Below are 22267 nucleotides of genomic sequence, written 5' to 3'. Positions count from 1 at the left end.
TACAGTAACACAACACCGATTGATTTCGCCAGGCAAGATGGCTAACTAATTTTTTATTCCATGTGGATCCAGAAAACCTTGCGGTCGTACAAGCACAGGTGGCCCACACTAAATACATTACAGTCTGTCATAATTTAGGGATGACTCTGAGTAGACAACTGGCTTACTTCCTTGGGAAATATATCCCGTTGTCATTCTAGGTTCAACTTCAATACATGCGCTTGAATTTCATCTTTACTGTCCAGATCACTAACTGTATGGGGACTGGCAACTAAATAATGTTTCAAAGATGGCGAGGTTGGACTGACCTTACACCTTCGCTCAGTGACCTCTTTACCTTCGATAAGGTCTTGTCCCAGTATTTCATTCTCAAGATGCGCTACCTCCGTTTGGTCTTGGGTAGAAATTATGGCCATATTGTTCCCTCGTTTTTTCCGTAACAGATCGAGCTCCCGTTTTCGATATTCCAGTTTGAACTCCAATACCCTTTGGGCCATTTCTTCTCTTAATTCTTTCTCACGCGCCTCACTTTCCCTTTTTATTCGTTCCTTTAACTGCTTTGCTTGAAGGCTCGCGCTGACTCCTCCTTGATGAAAAAACCTGATGACGAATTTGACCCTGTTTGGCTTTATACCGAATCTTCAGTAATTTGGACCCACGACCGTGATGTGAGAGGCTTGGGTCTATTCTCGATTTTACGTCACAAATTGCTTTGCATTACTGTTTTCAAAGGAATGTTGCATTGAAAAGCAGTTTGTGACGTAAAATCGAGAATAGACCCATGCCTCTCGCATCACGGTCTTGGGTCCAAATTACTGCTAGTTTTGATAACTTAACGCGTCTTGCCCGGCAGACAAGGTACACTGTGCAAAAAGAAGCGTGTCGTGGCCCTGAAAATCAGCGATTCGCACCCGTATACCGTCAAACTAGCTGATGGTTGTTACTCTGTATGGGGTTCAGTTCCATCAGGAGCCCCTCAGGGAACTAAATTAGGGCCTTGGCTGTTCATTATAATGATCAACGATCTAGTACTCAGTGACGCCTGTGTCTGGAAAAATGCGCATGATACGACGATATGAGAGGTTGTTCCAAAAGGTGAAATCTGAGGTGCACAACTTATTGCTGATAAAGGAGCTGAGAGGTCAAAAAACACTGTAAATCAAGACAAATTTAAAGAACTCAGAATTTCATTTGCAAGAACGAAACAAGTATTTGAACAAGTTAAAGTTGGTGGAAAGATTTAGAAGTAGTAACAAGGCCTAAGGGCACAGTTATTAGGTGTAACCATCTCAAGTGTCTTATCGTGGAACGAACTTATAAATGACGTAAGAAAGAAAGCATCAAAAAGGTTATATTTTTTGGTTCTATTTAAAAGGGCCAAGGTACCCTGTGCGGATCTGAGGCTGTTCTAAACTACATGCATAAGATCCGTATTGGACTATGCAGTGCCTGTGTTCTACTATTCCCTACCAAAGTATTGAACGCATGAACTGGAACGTATACAGAAGAGGGCGTTAGCAATTATGTGTCCCGGTCTTAATTACAACGAAGCAATTACTCGTATGGATTTAGTCTCGTTAAATGAACATCATCGCAACTTATGCAATGCCCTTTTCAATGACATTCTTAATGATAAGAGTCACAGACTGCGTTATTTACTCTCACCTTTACACAAAGCCATCAAGGTACACTTTAAGATGCACAAGAACCTAAAGTGAAAACTAATCGAGCTAGAAACAGTTTTATTATATCGTCAAGTCTTAACTTTGATACAATTTAGTCAACTTGAATTTACTTGTCGAAGTCTTGCTTGTACATAACTTTTTTATCATAAATATTCAGTGATCACATTGTGAAAGAACCACATTTTGAATTATCAAAATATGAGTAGTCTTCCGTGAGTCTTGATGAATAAATATCAGAAATTAAATACAAAGTGATCAAGTATTGACAGGCACAAATCACTCACCATTATAATCGAGAAAACCTACGAAATAATCACGAAGAAGATCGCGTATTTCATCAACTGAGCGCGCCATTTTGCTCTTCCCGTTGGGACGAGATGCCGAAAAGAAATCTGGGATACTATTCATTCCTCCTCTGGGCTGGACGCGTGAGGTGTTAAAAATAGATTTGACATAAATAAGCATACATTACGTGTGGCGGGAAGAAAGTCACGTGTAAAAGAAGGACTTATAGCCTGAGTTTTGATCGATCGTTGGATCGCTTCGAGTGTCAAGTTGAGTATTGAGTTTTAGATTTCAACCTTGCTCAAGGCCTGAAACGGTCGAGTGAAGTGGTAATTCGTATGGAAAATTGTAAAGAGATCATTCACCAGGAAATGAATTAAATATACCATAAAGATTCATTACATGGTCCTTCGAACCGGAGGAAATACAAGAAGGAGTAGAACAACAAAGCTGTTGCCGTCATCGAAGGATTTTTTGAATTGGAAAAAGGCGAAGTCTACTCAAAAAGGGTGTTTATGGACATAAAGCGTCATGAATATCGACAAGAACAGGAAAAAACGAGATGCACACAGGACCTTTGTGTACAAAACAGAGGGGAATGTGGAGAAAATTTTGACAGAACACGTGGGAGATTTAACGTCGTTCAGGGAAAAGTTAACGGCTCTGAAAGCCTTGTTGACCGAAAAATTGGAAAGGACCAAAAAGCTGGATGAAACAATATTAGAGCTCACCAAACCAAAGGAACTGAAGAAAGAAATAGAAGATTCTGGTGAGTTTTGTGAGCACGTTTACAGTATTTTAGCGAAAATCGATTTGAGTTTGGAGAAAGGGAAACATGGCGAACACACACAGGCCCATGCGACAAATCAGGAAAATAGTAGTACCAGAAATACCGAAAGCGCAAAAGTGAAACTACCTAAACTCGAACTCAAATCCTTTTCGGGAAATTATCAAGAATGGCAGGGTTTCTGGGACACATTTCAACCTGCTATCGATGGAAATACTGTCATCTCGGCCATTGAAAAATTCACCTATCTGAAGAGTTGTGTAACAAGCAATGCTGAATCCGCAATTGCTGGACTGCCTCTGACCGCAGACAATTATAAAGTAGCCATTGACACTCTTAAAGACCGATTTGGTAAACCGCAGTTGCTGATATCAAATTATATGGATGCCTTATTGAAACTTCCATCTGTCAATTCAGTGCATGAAACAAAGAGATTACGTGAATTGTTTGACAAGATTGAAATCAACATTCGAGGTTTGAATGCGTTAGGAGTTGAATCACGGTCCTTTGGGAATTTACTGGTCCCAGTCGTGATGGAAAAAATCCCCTCGGAGTTACGATTGGTTGTAAGCCGTAAGTTTGGCAGTGAGGAATCATGGAATCTTGATGCCTTGTTGAGTGCAAAGAAAACTGAGTTGGAAGCCAGGGAAAGATGTACTGCAATGAAAACAAGTGGTGCAAATGCCAATACACCCAGGTTTGAACAGTACAGAGCAAGAAGCAAACAACCCCATTCTGCCTCTGCCCTTTATACAGGCAGTGAGGAATTTACTCAACAATGTGTTTTTTGCAAGAAGAATCACAAATCCATTAACTGCATGACCACCAAGGGAGAACAATACTGAGACGAAATGGCAAGTGTTTTGTGTGCCTGAAGGGTGGCCATATCTCCACAAATTGTCCGTCAAAGGCAAAATGCTTTAACTGTGAAGGTAGACACCATGTAACCATTTGTTAAAGAATAAGGAACATTCCAACATCCAGGAATGTAGTTAGTGACGAGGCAACACCGGATGGATCTGGATCATCTCAAGATAGGAGCAGAGAAGCTGGAACTTCAGCAATGCACGTTAGCAACAATGCCAACTCTGTGTTGTTACAGGTAGCCCAAGCCTTTGTTTGCAGACCAGATAACCAACAACTTGGATTGAATGCCCATGTGATATTTGATTCCTGTATCCAGAGATCATACATAACCAGTAAGGCATGTGAACAATTGAACCTACCAACCATTGGTAAGGAGACACTTTTGATCAAAACATTTGGAGATAACTCAGCCTCTGTGAAGGAATGTGATGTTGTGCAATTGTGTGTCAGAACATCGGATGAAATGAATGTAACACATAATTTTTTAAGTTGGCATTTTCTGAAGTAACGAATTTGGAAAAAATATTAACTGTGTATATGCATGTTTTCCAACAAAATGGAAAGTACATGAAAAAGCTACCTCTAAGTTGTCTATCAAGGCAAGACATAAAACGCCATCGGCTATGTTACTCATACAGTTGACCAAGATGGAGTTTGTTTGTCGGAGTTCATTTTTAATGCTTTGTAACAGCATTAGCCACGGCGTTGCTAAACAGCAACACTCTTAGTGCGACGGATTGCATGTTTCCATCTGTTTATGGTACACAGCTCTATAATAATACAAATATATTTCACCAAAAGCTCATCTGTAGCACAGGAATGGTTTGTTATGCTCCAAACGTACGAGAAATAATTTCCTTGTGAAGTTCATGTAATAGATTTGATAATCTATGCCAACAGTGGTCTTTCCAAAATTAATAATGTCAAAGCCTACTTTCTTAAATAAACGTTTCAGATATTCTCTGCCACAAGGTGTCTATAGAAATTTCCATGTACATCCCAGTTGCCAAGACAAAGTAGTTTCAGATATTCTCTGCCACAAGGTGTCTATGGAAATTTCCATGTACATGCCAGTTGCTTAGACGAAATAGTTTCAGATATTCTTTTCCACAAGGTATCTATAGAAATTTCCATGTACATCCCAGTTGCCAAGACAAAGTAGTATCAGATATTCTCTGCCAAAAGATGTGTATGGAAATTTCCATGTACATCCCAGTTGCTTAGACTAAATAGTTTCAGATATTCTTTGCTACAAGGTGTCTATAGAAATTTCCATGTACATCCCAGTTGCCAAGACAAAGTAGTTTCAGATATTCTTTGCCACAAGGTGTCCATGGAAATTTCCATGTACATCCCAGTTGCTTAGACAAAATAGTTTCAGATATTCTTTGCCACAAGGTGTCTATAGAAATTTCCATGTGCATCCCAGTTGCCAAGACAAAGTAGTTTCACATATTCTCTGCCACAGGATGTGTATGGAAATTTCCATGTACATGCCAGTTGCTTAGACGAAATAGTTTCAGATATTCTTTTCCACAAGGTATCTATAGAAATTTCCATGTACATCCCAGTTGCCAAGACAAAGTAGTATCAGATATTCTCTGCCACAAGATGTGTATGGAAATTTCCATGTACATCCCAGTTGCTTAGACTAAATAGTTTCAGATATTCTTTGCCACAAGGTATCTATGGAAATTTCCATGTACATCCCAGTTGCTTAGACGAAATAGTTTCTGATATTCTTTGCTACAAGGTGTCCATGGAAATTTCCATGTACATCCCAGTTGCTTAGACAAAATAGTTTCAGATATTCTTTGCCACAAGGTGTCTATAGAAATTTCCATGTACATCCCAGTTGCCAAGACAAAGTAGTTTCACATATTCTCTGCCACAGGATGTGTATGGAAATTTCCATATACATCCCAGTTGCTTAGACGAAATAGTTTCAGATATTCTTTACCACAAGGTGTCTATGGAAATTTCCATGTACATCCCACTAGCTTAGACGAAATAGTTTCAGATATTCTTTGCCACAAGTTGTCTATAGACATTTCCACGTACATCCCAGTTGCTTAGATAAAATAGTTCCAGATATTCGTTGCCACAAGGTGTCTAATAGATAGAAATTTCCATGTAAATACACAATTAAAGAGCGTGGGGAACTTGTTATGGAGGAAATGTTCTTAAATGTTAAGCTTTCCGCTCAAGACTTTTGTAGGTAATTTATAATTAACGAAACGAAATCTCAGCAAATGTCTTTTAAACGTTTTAGGAATTATGTCGGCATGATCTTTGCTTCACCAATTTAAGACAACCAATAAACAGCAAAGTTTCACTTTGCAGTCGAATGCTGGTATTAGGGAAGAAGACACTGCAAACAGGATTAATAAACAAACACAATTACTCTACTTACTTTTATTATTTTAAACTGTTCTGGCTTCCTGACCTGACAAATTAAATGACGAAGCAAGGGTGATTCCCTAGAAATATAACTTGTCGTAGATTTCAGGAGAAACTTCGTACACTGTCAAGGTGATGATAAAAATGTAATAAAAATAGGGAGGTCATCGTGCTCGTTTCCATGGATGATGCTTACAAACACAGCTGTTTAAGACACATTGACAATTGCAGTGCATCCCGATGTTGGACAAATAAAGCTCCATTTTATAAAAGCAATCCGTGATATAACGCAAAGCCTGGTGTCATTCAGTGTATGGTTAATTCACTTATGTACCTGAAAAATGTATTTGAATGGCTTTGGGAGTACTTATCAGCCCAAAATAGATTTTATTAGAGCGTCTGTTCCACTTGTAATGGCTTCTTCCATACAGTTTTGTGAAATTTCCAAAAAACTGGCCATAGATTTTTGCTTATTTTTTTTACTACTTCACGAAGACAACACTCTCAACAAAAATACAAAATAAAAATGGGGGGTCACTGTACTCGTTAAGGACAAAATAGCCACTCCTTGACGGATTAAGCTTGGCGTCAATGAAAATCCGCTATTTATCAATGTGCCCGCACTACTGTGCGCGCAACTGATGCAAGAAATTATGCGCTGTATGGTTGTGCAATGCAAAACCAGGGAATCACCTAAAGAAGAATTAGAGAGATGCATATCATTCTATTGACTACCTGAAGTTGTTGACTGGATCACTGTAAATTGTGCATTGCTGTAATAACACGTTGAGGAAAATCGAAGTCTGCAAGCAGGAGAAAAATAAGCAGGAATCCAAGTACCTTGAGCCTGTGAACTCCCCAACTCTAGCAGCATCCCTCTGGGTGGTATGAAGACCTCTATGAGGTGTCTCATGAGATCTTGCTCTTTCTTGGCGACAAACCAATTTGTGGCACTCCTTGAAGTTGTGCCAACAAAAAGGACTGCAATCTTTTCTACTGTATTTGTGAGTCCAGTGCCAGCTGTTTAATAAGACAAGTTTAATAAAGAACATTATCAGAGAGAAAACTTAGCTTAAGTCAGACTTAACACTGACAATAATGTACAGGTGATTAAGTGGTCATCATTGTTGACTTCTCATCATTGCAAGGTTATAAATATGTTTGCTAAAGATGGGTCACAAATCCTTGAAAAACAGCATAAATAATGAGAACAATAATATTATTGTTCTCATTAGTTCATTGGTTAATCATAGTCTATTACCATAGATAATTATTATCTCCTTATCTCCTAATTTTCTGTTAAAAAAGATATGCTGAGATTTGTAAGGACAGGCAAAGTCAGTAACATAAAAGCGCAGTGTATTGTACAGAGGCTTGAGAGTTCTTAAAGAATACCAAAAGTATTAGTAATGTCCAGATTCTTAAAATCATCACCAATCCTGCTCTCTAAACAATTATCAAAATATATAGTTAGGAACTATTTTTTTGTTCCATTGTAACGGTTGAGTTAGTGGGTTTCTAATAATTTACAATGTACTAGCCAACATGTTCAAGGAAAATCTGTCTGGGTCACCTTGGTTGCAAATACATGTAGCATTTATAGTATCAGGCGAAGAAGAAAGGAGACTTCGATCGAGTAACGCAAACTAGCACGAGGTTTATTCAAGATGGCCGACCTATCGATCCCAGCATGCAATGCCTAATCCTACATCCCCCCCTCAAAAGGGAAAGCTATGAAAATATGACAAAACGAACAACAACAGAAATACGAACAACAAATCAAAATGTTCATGTGAAGTCCTGAGGCACACACAGTTCAATGTTCAACTAAAGATTCAAGCGTTCTGGAGGTCTCACAGCTCTTCCCGACCGGGTTGTCAGGACCGCAGGGCTTGGACTTCGCGGAGGTACGCACTCATCCAGCGTTGTTGCTAGAGTAGTTACTGGGACAGCTGTCTGTGAGGATGGGGGCACCTGCGTAGTCTGAGGCCTCGACGGAGTGCTGGGCACTGGCAATACAGGAATGACAGGTACTGGTGAGGCAGGGGTGACATCACAGGCCGGCATAGCTGAGTGTTGTTCGGCTTCAGCTGGTTTTGCTGCGGTTACTAAGGCAGAGCGGTTTCGTCGGAGTGTGCCCCTTTCTGTAGTGACAAGGTAAGATCGGGGTTTCTCAGTTTTCCCTGTCACCAGGCCATACCGATCTTGATCTCTTATCCAAACTCGGCCACCCAGTTCAAGTGTTGGCAGTTCCTTTGCTCTGTGACGCCTGTTAAAGTTGCGCTGTTGGTTCAATCGATACAAGCTTTCCTTTTCTTCCACCAACTGGCGATCTTTTATCTGCACATAAGGGTACAAGTGGGTTGGAAGAGTTGGTTGCTGTGTTTGCAGGCGACGTCCCATCAGTAGTTCACTAGGTGAGTAGCCATTCTGTAGAGGAGTTGATCTGTAAGTCAAGAGGGCGCTGAAGATGTCTTCGTTTTTCCTCAGCATAGACTTCGCTGTGCGAATGGCTCTTCCGACTTCGCCGTTCGCCTGGGGGTATTTTGGCGAACTTGTAACATGGCTGAAATGGTATGCTTCGGCAAACTGTCGAAAAGTCTCTGCGCTATACTGTGGCCCGTTGTCCGACATAATGACATCTGGGATTCCATGTGTGGCGAAAACCTCCCTGAGAGCTTTTATAACTGAATGAGAAGTCTCATCAGAGAGTTCTTTGATGTCAAACCACCTCGAGTAATAGTCTACCACGATGATGTATTTTCTTCCTTGAAAATCATACAGGTCTGTTGCTGCCCTCTCCCAGGGGCGGCCCGGGAAGGACGGAGGCAAAAGCGGTTCTCTCGGCGTTGGTTGTTCCTTGGCACAGGTGTGGCATCGGGTGATCAACTCACCAATTTGTATGGAGAGTCCCGGCCACCATACGGAAGTGCGTGCCCTGGATCTACACTTAGTCAGACCCAGGTGACCAATATGAATGCAGTCGAGGATTTGTAGTTGCATGCTCCTCGGAATGACTATACGATCATCGTACAGGAGTAAGTCATCAACAATCGTGAGGTGGCTTCTGTTCTCCCAATATGGGCGCAGTAACGGCTGGTGAGGCAAGTAAGGGGGCCATCCGTGAAGGCAATACGATCTTAAAAGGGAGCATTCTTCGTCTTCGTCTTCTGCGCATCCCTTATCTGCTGTAGTCGGTTGGGCGTGGCTGGGAGATAGGAAGTGGTCTGAGTTGAAAAGGCCTCTAATTCTTCGACAAGCAGCTTATCTTCTATCCCTGGTAGGCCAGCAGGAGCACGTGAGAGTGTATCTGCAGTAACTTGATGTTTTCCTGGCACATATTGAACTTGATAGCTGTATCTCATAAGTCTCAGGCGGAATTGCAGGATACGGGCGGGCATCTTTGAGAGCTCTGATGAATTCAGGAGTACAGTAAGCGGTTTGTGGTCTGTTTCCAGGGTGAAAGGGATGCCGAGCACATAATCAGAGAACCTCTCACTAGCCCATGTTGTCGCGAGGGCTTCCTTTTCAATTACGGCATAACGTTTCTCTGTGTCACTAAGAGATCTTGACGCGTAACACACCGGGCGGCGCTCTCCGTCATCTTGAACTTGAAATAAGACCGCACCAATTCCTGTGTTGGAAGCATCCGCTGAAATGATCGTTGGACGGTTTGGATTGTAATGTGCCAGGACTGTCGGTGACACTAACGCTTGCTTGATCTGCTCAAAGGCTTTTTGCTGGGGTTCAGCCCAAACCCAAACACTGTGTTTGCGTAATAATTGACGAAGGGGGTCACTGAGGTCAGCGAGGTTGGGAATAAATTTTCCAAGGTGGTTGACCATTTCCATGAATCGCTGTATCCCCGAGACATCTGAAGGGATTGGGAATTGGGTCACAGCAGTGGTCTTCTGTGGGTCCGCATGGAGTCCAGAGCTATCAATGATGTGAGCGAGAAATCTGATTGATGATCGTGAAAACTCACATTTGTCATTAAGGGTCAACCCAGCTTCTTGTAAGCGGTGGAGAACACCTCGTACGCGTCCATCATGTTTCGACTGGTCTACCCCGTGAATGAGAACATCGTCCATTTGACAGAGGGTCCCTTCCAAGCCCTCAAGTATCTTGAACATAGTGCGTTGGAAGATCTCTGGGGCGGAGCTGATACCAAATGGGGTGACAAAGGTTGTGAGCAGTTTTGATTTGGCATCCAAGGGAATCTGCCAAAACCCACTGTTGGCGTCAAGTTTGGAGAATATCTTACTGTCTCCCAGTTTAGCAAGGTTCTTATCCACTGAAGGTATTGGGTGTATCTCACGCTGGACTGCTTTGTTAAGGTGAGTCAGGTCAACACAGAGACGCACACTGCCATTTGCTTTAAGGACAGGGACGATACCTGCACACCACTCAGTTGGCTCTGTTACAGGTGAGATCACTCCTTGCAGAAGCATTGTTTCAATTTGACTTTTTACCTTTGAAATCAGTGGATGGGCAATCTTTCTGGGATTGTAGAGACAGAAAGGCTTAGCATCAGGGCGAAGTGTTATGTGTCATTCAGTCTTAAGCTTTCCCAGTCCGCTGAAGAGTGCTGGAAATTCGGCTTTGAAATCTGTTGGCCCCGTGGTCACCTCTTCGACATCTTTGTCAACACGTCTTATGAGTCCTAGTTCGACACAAGCTCTCCTGCTGAGTAACGAACTCTTCTGATTATACACCACATATATAGGCTCAGTTAACTTCGATTGTCTGTACTTAAGAGTTGCATAGAACAGACCTTTCACAGACAGTTGAGTGTTTCCAGGACCGCATAAAACCTGGGATGTCTTGGTTAATTCAACATCTTGTAGCCACTGGACATCATCGCTAAGGACAGTCAGTGCTGCCCCCGTGTCAAGCTTGAAGCGCGTTGTACGACCGTTCACTCCTATTTGTGCAGACCAATAGTTCTTCTCACAACCGATCTCACCGAGGAAGTGTATGTCTTCCTCCTCTTGTTTTTCTACAGCATGTACCTTTCTCGGATAAGGTTTCTTGCTGAGACAGACAGACTGGAAATGTCCCTTCTTGTTGCAGTTGTTACAAATAGTGTCTCTAGCTGGGCAATACTTCCCATCGTGGCTCTGGCGGCCACACCAAAAACAGGGACGGTCATTCTTGGAGGGCTCTTTTATGTATCCTTCGTTTCGGTTACGAGCAGGTGGGTTGTTTGTGGCTTGTTGTTTGTTGTGAGAGCGTGGCTGACTGACGTAATCAACTTCATTTTGAGTTTCTACCCCACGGACAATGGTTCGATTTTGTTTTCTTGCTTCGGCTTGTCGGCTTATGCGAGCAGCGTCCGCGAGAGTGAGGTCAGATTTAGCTTGTAGGCGGTCGGACAGTGAATCATCGAGGACTCCAACAATAATTCTGTCTCTTATAAGTTCATCTTTCAGAGTTCCGTAATCATAATTTTCGGCGAGGCGGTATAAATCTTGAATAAAGGTGTCCACGGATTCACCGGGGTTTTGTCTTCGTCCATTGAACCGAGCTCGTTCGACGATAAAAATAGCCATTTAGGGCAGTTTTGACGTCCTCGAAGGAAGCGATTGCTTCGTTTATGCTTAACGTTTTGACGATGTCATCCGCACAATCCCCCATTGCATAAAGAAATGTTCCAACCTGTTCCTGGTTTGATTTGTGTTGAAGGCCAGAAGCGATCCGATAACGCTCAAAATGTCGAAGCCATCTGGGCCACATGTCGGCTTGATTCGGGTTGTTTACCCCCTGGAACTTGCTCGGGAGCGGGAGAGAGTTTACAGGCTGTATAGGCGGATTAACGGGTGGAGGCGGATTTTCAACTGCAGGAGCATCTCCGGGTTGGTCTGCCATTCTGTTTTAAGGCGTTGGAGGGGTCAAGACCGCTGCCACCATATAGTATCAGGCGAAGAAGAAAGGAGACTTCGATCGAGTAACGCAAACTAGCACGAGGTTTATTCAAGATGGCCGACCTATCGATCCCAGCATGCAATGCCTAATCCTACAGCATTAACACACTAGTCTGATACCTTTGGCAGACATTCCACTCCTGGCCACATACATAATGTGACCCTTGCCAGCTGGGGTGCATTCTTCAAAGAGGCTTGGATCTGACTTCTTTCTTATCACAATTATGTAGTTTGAAAGTTTTGATCTTGTATTCAGACCACAGATCTGTCTTATCACCGATTTAACTTTCTCCTCACACCAGGTCTAGAAGTAGACATAAATAACAACTTATATCAATACCCTATCATTGAAATTAAAGTATTTTACAGTACTTGCGACTTAATTTAGTAATACTCCTTATGAATGGTGTAGCGGCGGAACTGCTACACTAAGACCTTACGACGAGCCATATAACATACAACAACAACTCAGTCTATTTGGAAGATCCACAGAGATTCATTTACACGCTGTCTTGATTGCTCTCACTGATTTCCTTCACAAATAGCAGATTCGGAAGCGATGAGCGAAGCGGTAATACAATGATATGATGCGATAATGAGGTAACGAAAACTATAAGAAAACAACAAAACTTAGCATTACAAAGCGCGCTAGGGGCGAATATGAAAATACAATAAAACAAGAAACAAATCACTCTAAATAAACAGAAAAACTTACATCTGTGTCCTAATATCCTTGCAACACCTTATAGAACCCTTGATCCGTAAACAGTGGAGTCCTTGATACCGTAAAGTAGAGAACCTTAACTTAACTATCTTACTAAAACCTTCAGCGGAAAAACAATTCACCACAGTGTCAACTCGCGTGGTCATCCGGGACCCGGCAAGGTCCAGACCACCGCAATACAACAAAACGTCACACAAAAAAGAAATGTCACGCACGATTCTGCTGCAACATTCCCGGCAACTAAACGTCTGAGGGGCGTTTACTTCTCTTGATCTCCTTCCTGTTCCTTCTTGGGCAGAATTAGGACAAGCTTGTTGACTGGTCTTCTCAATGTAGTTTCTCGCGTTTTGACGACAGCAGACCTGACGAAGCCTTGTGAATCAGGCTCCACTCGCACAACAAGGGCCAACGACCAGGCATTACGCGGAACATTCTCTTCTCGGATTATCACAACATCCCCTTCAACCAGGTTTCGCTGAGGATGTTACCATTTGTGCCTTTCCTGCATCACAACGAGGTACTCCTTCTTCCACCGAGACCGAAATAAATTTGCTAAATACTGTACCCTTCGCCACCGCCGACGCATATACACATCACAGCTCTGAAACTTGCCTGATGGTGGTAATATCACAGTTGACTTGGTTGTCAAGATGTGGTTGGGAGTAAGCGGCTCAAGGTCGTTAGGCTCGCCAGAGACTGTCGTCAGGGGTTTTGAATTAATAATTGCCTCCACTTCACACATTAGGGTCCGAAACGATTCCTCATCTAAGCAATGACCATATTCTTCCATTAATCCAGCGAGATCTTTCCTTGTGGTCTTGATCTGTCGCTCCCAAACGCCACCCATGTGGCTGGCGGCGGGTGGGTTGAAGATCCAGTCAATGTTTTCCTTCTTGAGTTTGGCATGGATCTCTTCATGATCCATTTCTTCTATGGCTTGGAGCAGCTCGTTTCGTGCGCCAACAAAGTTTGTACCGTTATCACTCCTTATTTCTCTGACAGGACCACGGTGGGCGATGAAGCGCCGGAGTGCTTGAATAAATGAACTTGACTCAAGAGAACTTGGAACCTCAATATGGACTGCTCGGCTAACCAAACACGTGAAAAGAGCGCCGTATCTTTTCATTTCCTTGCGCCCCTCCTTGATGATGAAGGGCCCAAAGTAGTCAACACCAGTGTAAGTAAATGGTAGTGGTGGGGAGATTCGATTCATGGGTAGGTCTGCAATCTTCTGTACACCTGGTCTGCTGTAATTGCGACGGCAGAAGACACACTTTGATATCACATGGCGCACTGCTGTGTTCACTTTGATGATCCAATACTTCTCGCGTAGGCTTGAAATAACACGACCGCGCCCAGCGTGACCCAACCGTTTATGAGCATGACGGATGAGTAGCGTAGTGACATGACTTTTCGGTGGCAAAATCACTGGATGCTTCGTTTCGTGTGGCAAATCTGCACGCCTGAGTCTACCTCTCTGAGGATACCGTTTTCTAAGAAGGGGTCAAGGCGCTGGATATGACTGTTAATCTTTATACTTGCTTTCTTCTGTTTCTGCAGCTTCTCCTTGTCTAGGCTATTCTCATTCTCCAACTCTTGGAGGGCGTGGATTCCCTTACCAAATGCTAAGTCCTGGACAAATTTTAGGAGAGCGAACTCAGCGTCTACTAGGTCTTGCACGGTAAGAGGTGAGCAAGGCTCTTCAGTGTCGTTATGCTTAGCTGTTTTGATTATTGAAGGCTTCCTTCGGTCTGCGAGGTTTTTGTCGTCACTTGACACTTCTTCCTTGACATTTATACGTTCCTTACATCTGATTTGCAATATCTTCTTTACTCACAGGAACACAGCTACAGCTGTCCTTAACCGATGCCAATCAGAGAAGTGGTATATCAGTTTGCTTGCAGCACTAGCTGACTGATTGACGATCACTACATTGCTTGAGGCCACGGTTGTCCCCTTTACTTCTGGGTTATCAGCTGGGACCTGGTTCACCATACGCGGTTGTCGAGGCCACTCACTCTCTGGTTTCCACAAAAAAGCTGGGCCTTGCAACCAACGCTTCCCTTCAATGAGAGCAAGTCCATTCAGTCTCCTGGAAGCATCATCTGCCGGGTTTTCCTTTGTGTCTATGTACTTCAACTGATTTAAACGTGAGAAGTCGCGAATAAGCTGCACCCGATTTGCAACAAACACATGAAAGCGTTGCTGTTCATTGGCAATATAGCGCAACACAGTGGTGGAGTCCGTATGGTACACAAAATCAGGATTGCCGTCGACTTCTCTCTTCAACAATTCTCCAAGTCGAATTGAGACTGTGGCAGCCGTAACTCTAAACGTGGAATCGTGACAGACTTGATGGGAGCAAGTCGTGCTTTGCCCATAAGGAAAGAACAGTAAATGCGATTGCTGTTATCGCGCAGTCGCAAGTAAGCAAAAGAGCCATATCCAACAGAACTAGCATCGGAAAAAAGATGTATCTGCTGGGACACCACGGTTCCAAACTCTGCTGGCTTGACACACCTATTAACCTTGAACTGTTCCAAAAGTGGTAGCTCACTTAACCATTTGTCCCATCTAACTTGGTATTGCTCAGGAACAGTGTCATCCCATCCCATCTCTTCGCGACAGAGGTCCAGGAGTATCTTCTTCGCTGGAAGCGTAAATGGCGCGGCAAAGCCCAGTGGATCATAAATTGAGGAGACCACTGACAATATTCCTCTTCTTGTTGGTGGCTTGTCATTAAGAACTATACGAAACTCGAAGGCATCAGATTCCACACACCATTGTACCCCGAGGGCACGTTCAACAGGCAAACGATCGCTGCCGAGGTCAAGGTCTCTGGCCTCTTTAGAACGTTTCTCGGGCGGAATAGATTCCAAGACAGCACGGCTGTTGCTTATAAACTTAGTCAAGTTAAACCCTCCGTGTGCACATGCTTCACTAAGACCTTGGATCAATTCAATGGCAACTTGTTCATCTTTGACGGAACCAAGGCAATCGTCCTCGTAGAAGTTTCATCGGATGGTTTCAGCTACAAGTGATCCACTTTGGGATTCGGTGTCATTAGCCGTCTGCTTCAAGGCAAAGTTACAACAGCTTGGTGTGGTAGGTACCATGCCTTCCCGGGTTCAACTTCTAGACGGTCTTCCAGCACCTTTCTTGCATGTCCTCTTGATATCACCTCGTTTACAAAACTTACATAATCGTTCCTGTAATTCTCATCACGCAGCATCTTCTTTCTCTGCCACATCGCTCGTTTCAATGCTTGATCGCGATTGTTTGGCATCGTCGTTTGAGAATTTCTAAATGGCAATGGTATTACGTAATGAGCATTATGATGTTGGATGCTTTGCTCTATCCCAGTAATGAACTTTTTGTCCTCCCGGGAATAACTGTATTCGTCCGGACCAGACTTGCGGTCGTTAAAATCTAACTGGAACATTTGCTGAATCGCTTGGGGCGATATCATCTCCTTGACTGACTCTGCCTCTCGAACTGTGATTCTATGGCAAATGACATTACTGGGGCATGGAGTGTCTCTTACATGCAGCGTTCCAGTCAGAGTCCAGCCATGATGCAATAGTAATGTAATGTCGCGATTGATTGATAGGACAAACATACGTGTCCTATTTACATAGCATTTTTGCAGTGGGCTCGGACATCAGCATACTAAGGGCGCCGATGGCAGCCGCTATCAGTCCATTTATGAGCCCACTGAACCCTCCCAACCCATGATGAGTGATGATGTAAGTGATGAAGATAGACCACAACACCGGGAACCACGTCCCCTACGCTTTTCGAATAGTGTGTGGGTTCTTTAACGTCCCACAGAGTTATATGTGAACAAGGTTTGTGAGACGGGACCTCCGGTTTATTGTCCTTATCCGAGAAGACTTGAAAGTCTAATCATTTGCAGATGTCATTACAAAGACAGCACTTTCTCCTCAGTTATTTAAAGACCCTGAGTGTTGGTCCGGCCGGAGTTGAACTCACGACCTCCCGCGTGACAGCCCGGTGCTTAACCAACTGAGCCACCGGTGCGCTCGTTCATATGATCGCATTGCATATTTCATATTGCATATTTGCATATTTCATATGATCGCATTGCATAAGGCCCTTCGTCACCTCTTGGCACTACTTCTAAAGGTTCCAGTGCCGCAGGACAATTGCTGCCAATCAGCAAGCCAATCTCTAAGTTCGGAATAAACTTGTGCATCCTTTCAGCGACACTTCGTAGGTGTTCCCACTGCTTCACCAATTCAGGGGTTGGGATTTGCTGTTCGGCTACAGGTATTTCCATTCTTGTGTAGGAGCGAGGTAATTCAACTGGGTTTCTATCTTCCATGTCCGTCACAACCAAACTGTCTACAACAGCGGTGGTCACAAGGCTTTGGCCATGCATGGTGCCAAGCTGTAATTCCGTCCTTTCACCCTTAACGCCAAGCTGTTCTTTAAGGTTCTCCGTTAAGAAACAGCCACCGCTACCATTATCATAGAAGGCATAAGTTGTAATGGTTTCAGTATTGCCTTTCCTCTTCACACGTACTGGCAAGATTGCGTGTAAAATGACTGATTCATTCAGTTTAGCAGCATGGCATGAAGCATTCTGAGGGTTAGTGCCGGTATTGTTTACTGCCTTGTCATTCTCCTGCTTAGCAGGGCTGGTATTGTCCTTTTGTGGCAGCTGGAAGTCATCGATGTGAAGGGCAGAAGGATGCAGCCTGCCACAATGTTTGCACTTTCGTTTGTTTGAACAGTTCCTTGAGAGGTGATTTGTTCCATAACATCCAAAGCACATATTCCTTTCTCTCAAGAATGCTCTCTTAAGCTCCAGTGTTTTCCTATTAGATAGTTCGCAATCATCCAGATCATGAGCACGACTGCAAAGGTGACAGGATGGGCTACCACGGTTGTTAGTGGGCCCGGCCCCATCTGAGACTGGGGGCTTAACGGTTCCAGATGGATTTGTTGCAAAACTGCTTTCCTTGTATTTCCACGGGCTTTCCGGTTTCCTTGGCGGCATCTTAGCCTTACTGGGCAGTTCCCTTCCTTTATTCAATGGTTCCTTCACTTTCAGAGGTTTAACATCTTCCTTTCTCTTGTTCAAGGCCTCCCTTCCAAACACTGGATCATTGGCTGACTCCGATGCAGACTCAACAAATTCAGCAAGGTCGGCAAAACACGTTGCACCGTTCACCCTCTTCTTCTTCTTAAAGACCTGATCCCTCCATTTAGCTTGCAGGTTAGCGGGGAGCTTGGAGACTACAGCTTGCATGTTTGGTGCGTGATCGAGGACACGCATATACGAAATACTCTTCATGGCTATTGTGCATTTTGTCAAGAATATCGACAACCGTTTCAGACCTTGGTTGTCATCAAATCTAATTGGAGACCATTGCAGGATCTTGTTAAGGTAAGCAGTTGAGATCTTGTATGGGTCCCCATATTCTTTCTGTAGTAGACGTCTGGCTTCCAGGTAACCTTCATCGGGACTCATATGTAAACATCCTTGAATAAGATCTGCAGGTTCACCCTCGAGATGCTGATTCAGGTAGTACAAAAGGTCAGCATTCGACGTCGCCTTGGAGTGAATACGAGCATCAAAGGCCATAATAAATGTGTTATACTCAATAGGATCTCCCTTGAACTTAGTTATGGTTGGCTGAGGCAATGTTATTGCAGCAGTCAACTGCTGGTGAGTTGCAATAATGGTTTCATTTTGTCTCTGTTGTAACTCTATTACACTCTGAAAGGTACGCTCCACCAGCTGAGGTGACTGAATTTCAGAAATTCCGTGTGCAATTTCTTTGGAGTTTTTTGAACCATGACCAGTATATGGTGTAGACGAGGTACCATCTGCAAATGTGGTAGGAATAAACTCTGCAGCCTTAGGATTAGATGTGGAAGTCTTGACAATGGAATCTGTAGCCGCACTGATTCTTGGGCCTTGCAGGACGGACTTAGCCTGTGTCTCCGTTGTAGCTGGGGTTTGAGTAGTAGGAACGAATACTTCGGGCTTTAAAGTAACTTCATTGGGTAATGATGCCGCTACAGATGGTATCACAATCGGGGAAAAGGATGCAACAGCAGATGGTGGACTTGAACCAAATGGCAGCGGGGGGTTATGCTCTCTGTCCAATTCCTCCAATGCTTTCCCCCTCGCTTCAGCCTTTACTATCTCAAGTTCTAACTCCAAATCCTCTTCTGCGGCTCTCAGGGCCTGTTTCTGTTTAAGCATTGATCTTTCAGCCTTCAGCTCTGCCAGACGAACTCTTTCCCTTTCTCTAGCAGACAAACGGGAGCTTGTTTTTGATGACCGTCTGGATCCCTTACTGCTAGCCCTTTCTAGCTGGTCAGTTAGGTGACTTTCGGCTTGTGATATCCACGCATATGCTGGATGCAGGTACGCCATAATACCCTTGATTTTCTCATCATAATGAGCGTACTCTCGGTCTTTGGTTTCATCATCAGTTAGCTCCTTATAGTAGGCATGAAAGGTTTCTTTATAATGTTCGATTAAATCATTTAAATTAGCCAGCTCATTCTTCACTAGGTGTAAATTGTTGGAGTTGACCATAAGATCAGATACTTCAGTCCTTTTCCGTGACACAGCTCGGAGAGCGTTTATACGCGTTTGCTTAAGCCAATTAATTCGTTCTTCAAGGCCCTTTTCCGATGGATTCCGTTGCCGTGGGCCCAGTGAATCCCATGGCTGGGTAGCATCTTTTACATCGCTCGAAGTTTTTTCCACAGACTCGCTTTCACCATTCTTTTCTTCGAATTGCAGCACATTTGATTCGCCTGGAACATTAAAGTTGTCTGCGAGTTCCTGGTGACTAGATTCTGCCATACATGTGATGGAGTAATTTGCCGCTCTCTCGACAATTTCACAGAGCGAATTTCCACAACTAATACGACGAAAATCCGAAGAATTGAAGATCAATACAATACATTCCAATAACAATTTCCTTTCTAGATCTTGGAACGTCAGTATAAAGATTTTTCGTTACGAAATGTAGCGGCGGAACTGCTACACTAAGACCTTACGACGAGCCATATAACATACAACAACAACTCAGTCGATTTGAAAGATCCACAGAGATTCATTTACACGCAGTCTTGATTGCTATCACTGATTTCCTTCACAAATAGCAGATTCGGAACCGATGAGCGAAGCGGTAATACAATGATATGATGCGATAATGCGGTAACGAAAACTATAAGAAAACAACAAAACCTAGCATTACAAAGCGCGCTAGGGGCGAATATGAAAATACAATAAAACAAGAAACAAATCACTCTAAATAAACAGAAAAACTTACATCTGTGTGCTAATATCCTTGCAACACCTTATAGAAACGTTGATCCGTAAACAATGGAGTCCTTGCTACCGTAAAGTAGAGAACCTTAACTTAACTATCTTACTAAAACCTTCAGCGGAAAAACAATTCACCACAGTGTCAACTCGCGTGGTCATCCGGGACCCGGCAAGGTCCAGACCACCGCAATACAATAAAACGTCACACAAAAAAGAAATGTCACGCACGATTCTGCTGCAACAAATGGCATTAAACCACTAATTAAAAAATCAGTTTGCACATTGTTGAACTTACTGGTTGGTCCTGTATCACTGTGAGGTCTGCGCCAGTGAATGGGATGTTCCTTAGGAGTTCTGAAGTGACTTTATGTCCCTCAGATCTTAAAGCACAATACCATGTTCCATTGATTTTACACAGTGTGGAGTGGCCTTCAATGAAAAAGAGCAGTCAAATTAGTCATCAGTCAAACTATGTTAATGTTGGCAACTAAAGTACACTCCCACTGAATAATTAGCATCAATAAAATGCACATGTACAATGTACATGTAATGTATGAAAGTGTTTCTTAACAACTGTCTGTTGTAGTAATCACAATTCTATAGATGCATTAAAACTTAAGAATTACCACTCTTGCCATTATCGTGCACTGACACTTCTGCTTGCAAGGCTCTTTCAATAAGTGCCAGGAACTCCCTGTCTGCCTTTCGTTTATGAACTGAGCCAATAAACTGCTGGAGGAGCTCTTCTGATGTAAAATCTGGAAACCTTAATTATTGATAAACAATGTGTTAAAGTATGAATAAGGTAGACTGGCCCAATAAACACAACTTCATAATCACAGTACACCAGCTGTACACACAAGTATTTAAAATGGGTCATCAAAGATGTATTATGACTGTATTTTGCTGTATTTAGAATGGGTCATCAAAGATGTATTATGACTGTATTTTGCTGTATTTAGAATGGGTCATCAAAGATGTATTATGACTGTTATGTCTGAAAAGAGAGGAGGTATGCTACACAAGATTACAGAAAAAAATAACACCAGAACACAGATTTAGTATTTACCTTAAATTTCAGTTGTTTGCATTAATTTGTGTAAAACAGTATATTTCGTATGGTACAATTATTTGTAGAGGCTTTGTCTTGCCTACATGTATGTCACCTTTCTAATGCTTCCTCCCAGGATTCACAACCTGCTTTTTTTACAAACTCTGTCTTCAGAGCTGCTATGTTCTTTATCTCCATAACTCTAAGCTTCATTTCTGCAAATGACATTTCCCCATCTGCAACTTTTGCTAACAAAGCTTTCAGGCTGTCTGTATCTAGCCCACGAATGCATTTAAACTTGGAGGCAACCAAGTTTGGTTGTTGCATCGCTCCACACATAAGCTTCTTTGCTTGACTAACACTGCTTGTCTGGTCTTTTATTTTAAATTCTTCAAAGGTTTTGAAAACCTTTTCCAAAATTGAGAATTTTCTGAATGCTCACAAGTTCCCCTAGCTATTTCCACAGTTTCGTCATCGTAGCTTTCAGGGTTGCGAAAATATTAGCCTTTGACTGAGTCGCTACGTTTTTTTAAACATATTGAACCAAGTCTTGAGTGCCAGTAAACATCACAACCTATTTGGCAAAGAAGCTATGATTTGATTTCCATCACAAGGCTTGGTAACCTTTCCTCTATGGATATTATTGGGAAGTCCACAATGTCTTTTCAGGGTCAATTTTCAGGAAATTGAGAGAGACATCTGCTCTGACCTCAAATTATAAAGTGGAGCAAAAAAGTGGAGCAGAAAGCCAGCGTTTAGGGTGTCAATAGAACTAAATGAGGGGATGCTATCCTCCATGTAGTGAAAGCTTTCTGTTTTCACTTTTTATTTGCCTCAAATTTGACTATCTGTGTGAAAGACCACGCCTGCAAGGGGTCATGGGTAAATCAAAAATTCAATTTTGACAGACCAAACTTTAATATTTTCTGAACAATTAGAAAGATATGAAAGTCTGGGTGTAGAATAAGCCAAAATAAGTGATTTTCACCCCAATAAACACAATTTCACAATTTTTAGGTATGTTACAGGAATGGGTACAGTGATCATGCTACTCATCTTTATGGAAATTTCCATAAAGCTGTTAGTGATGTGGCAAAAAGCTTAAGAATGGGATCATATTTTATCCAGACCTGTTCATGGAAATTTCCATAGATCTGTTAGTGATGTGATTAAAAGTTTACATATGGGATCATATCTTGTTCAGGCCTATTTATGGCAATTTCCAT

At 42.8% G+C, this 22267-nt stretch overlaps 1 protein-coding gene across 1 annotated transcript; it reads right to left on the bottom strand.

Moving 5' to 3' along the window:
• Window positions 1-6373: 6373 nt before the first annotated feature.
• Window positions 6374-21368, bottom strand: LOC138053060 (uncharacterized). The gene is made up of 5 exons (XM_068899752.1): window positions 21157-21368; window positions 20617-20756; window positions 20286-20419; window positions 12069-12252; window positions 6374-7044 (listed from the first exon to the last, which is right to left on the bottom strand). Exons 1-5 carry the CDS (start codon window positions 21366-21368, stop codon window positions 6749-6751), a joined length of 966 nt encoding a protein of 321 aa, XP_068755853.1. The 3' UTR covers window positions 6374-6748.
• Window positions 21369-22267: the final 899 nt, after the last annotated feature.

Source organism: Montipora capricornis, chromosome 6 (assembly GCF_036669925.1).
Source record: "Montipora capricornis isolate CH-2021 chromosome 6, ASM3666992v2, whole genome shotgun sequence".
NCBI lineage: Eukaryota > Metazoa > Cnidaria > Anthozoa > Scleractinia > Acroporidae > Montipora > Montipora capricornis.
Note: the sequence above shows the minus strand (reverse complement) of the source record. Positions and strands in the feature narration are given on the sequence as shown.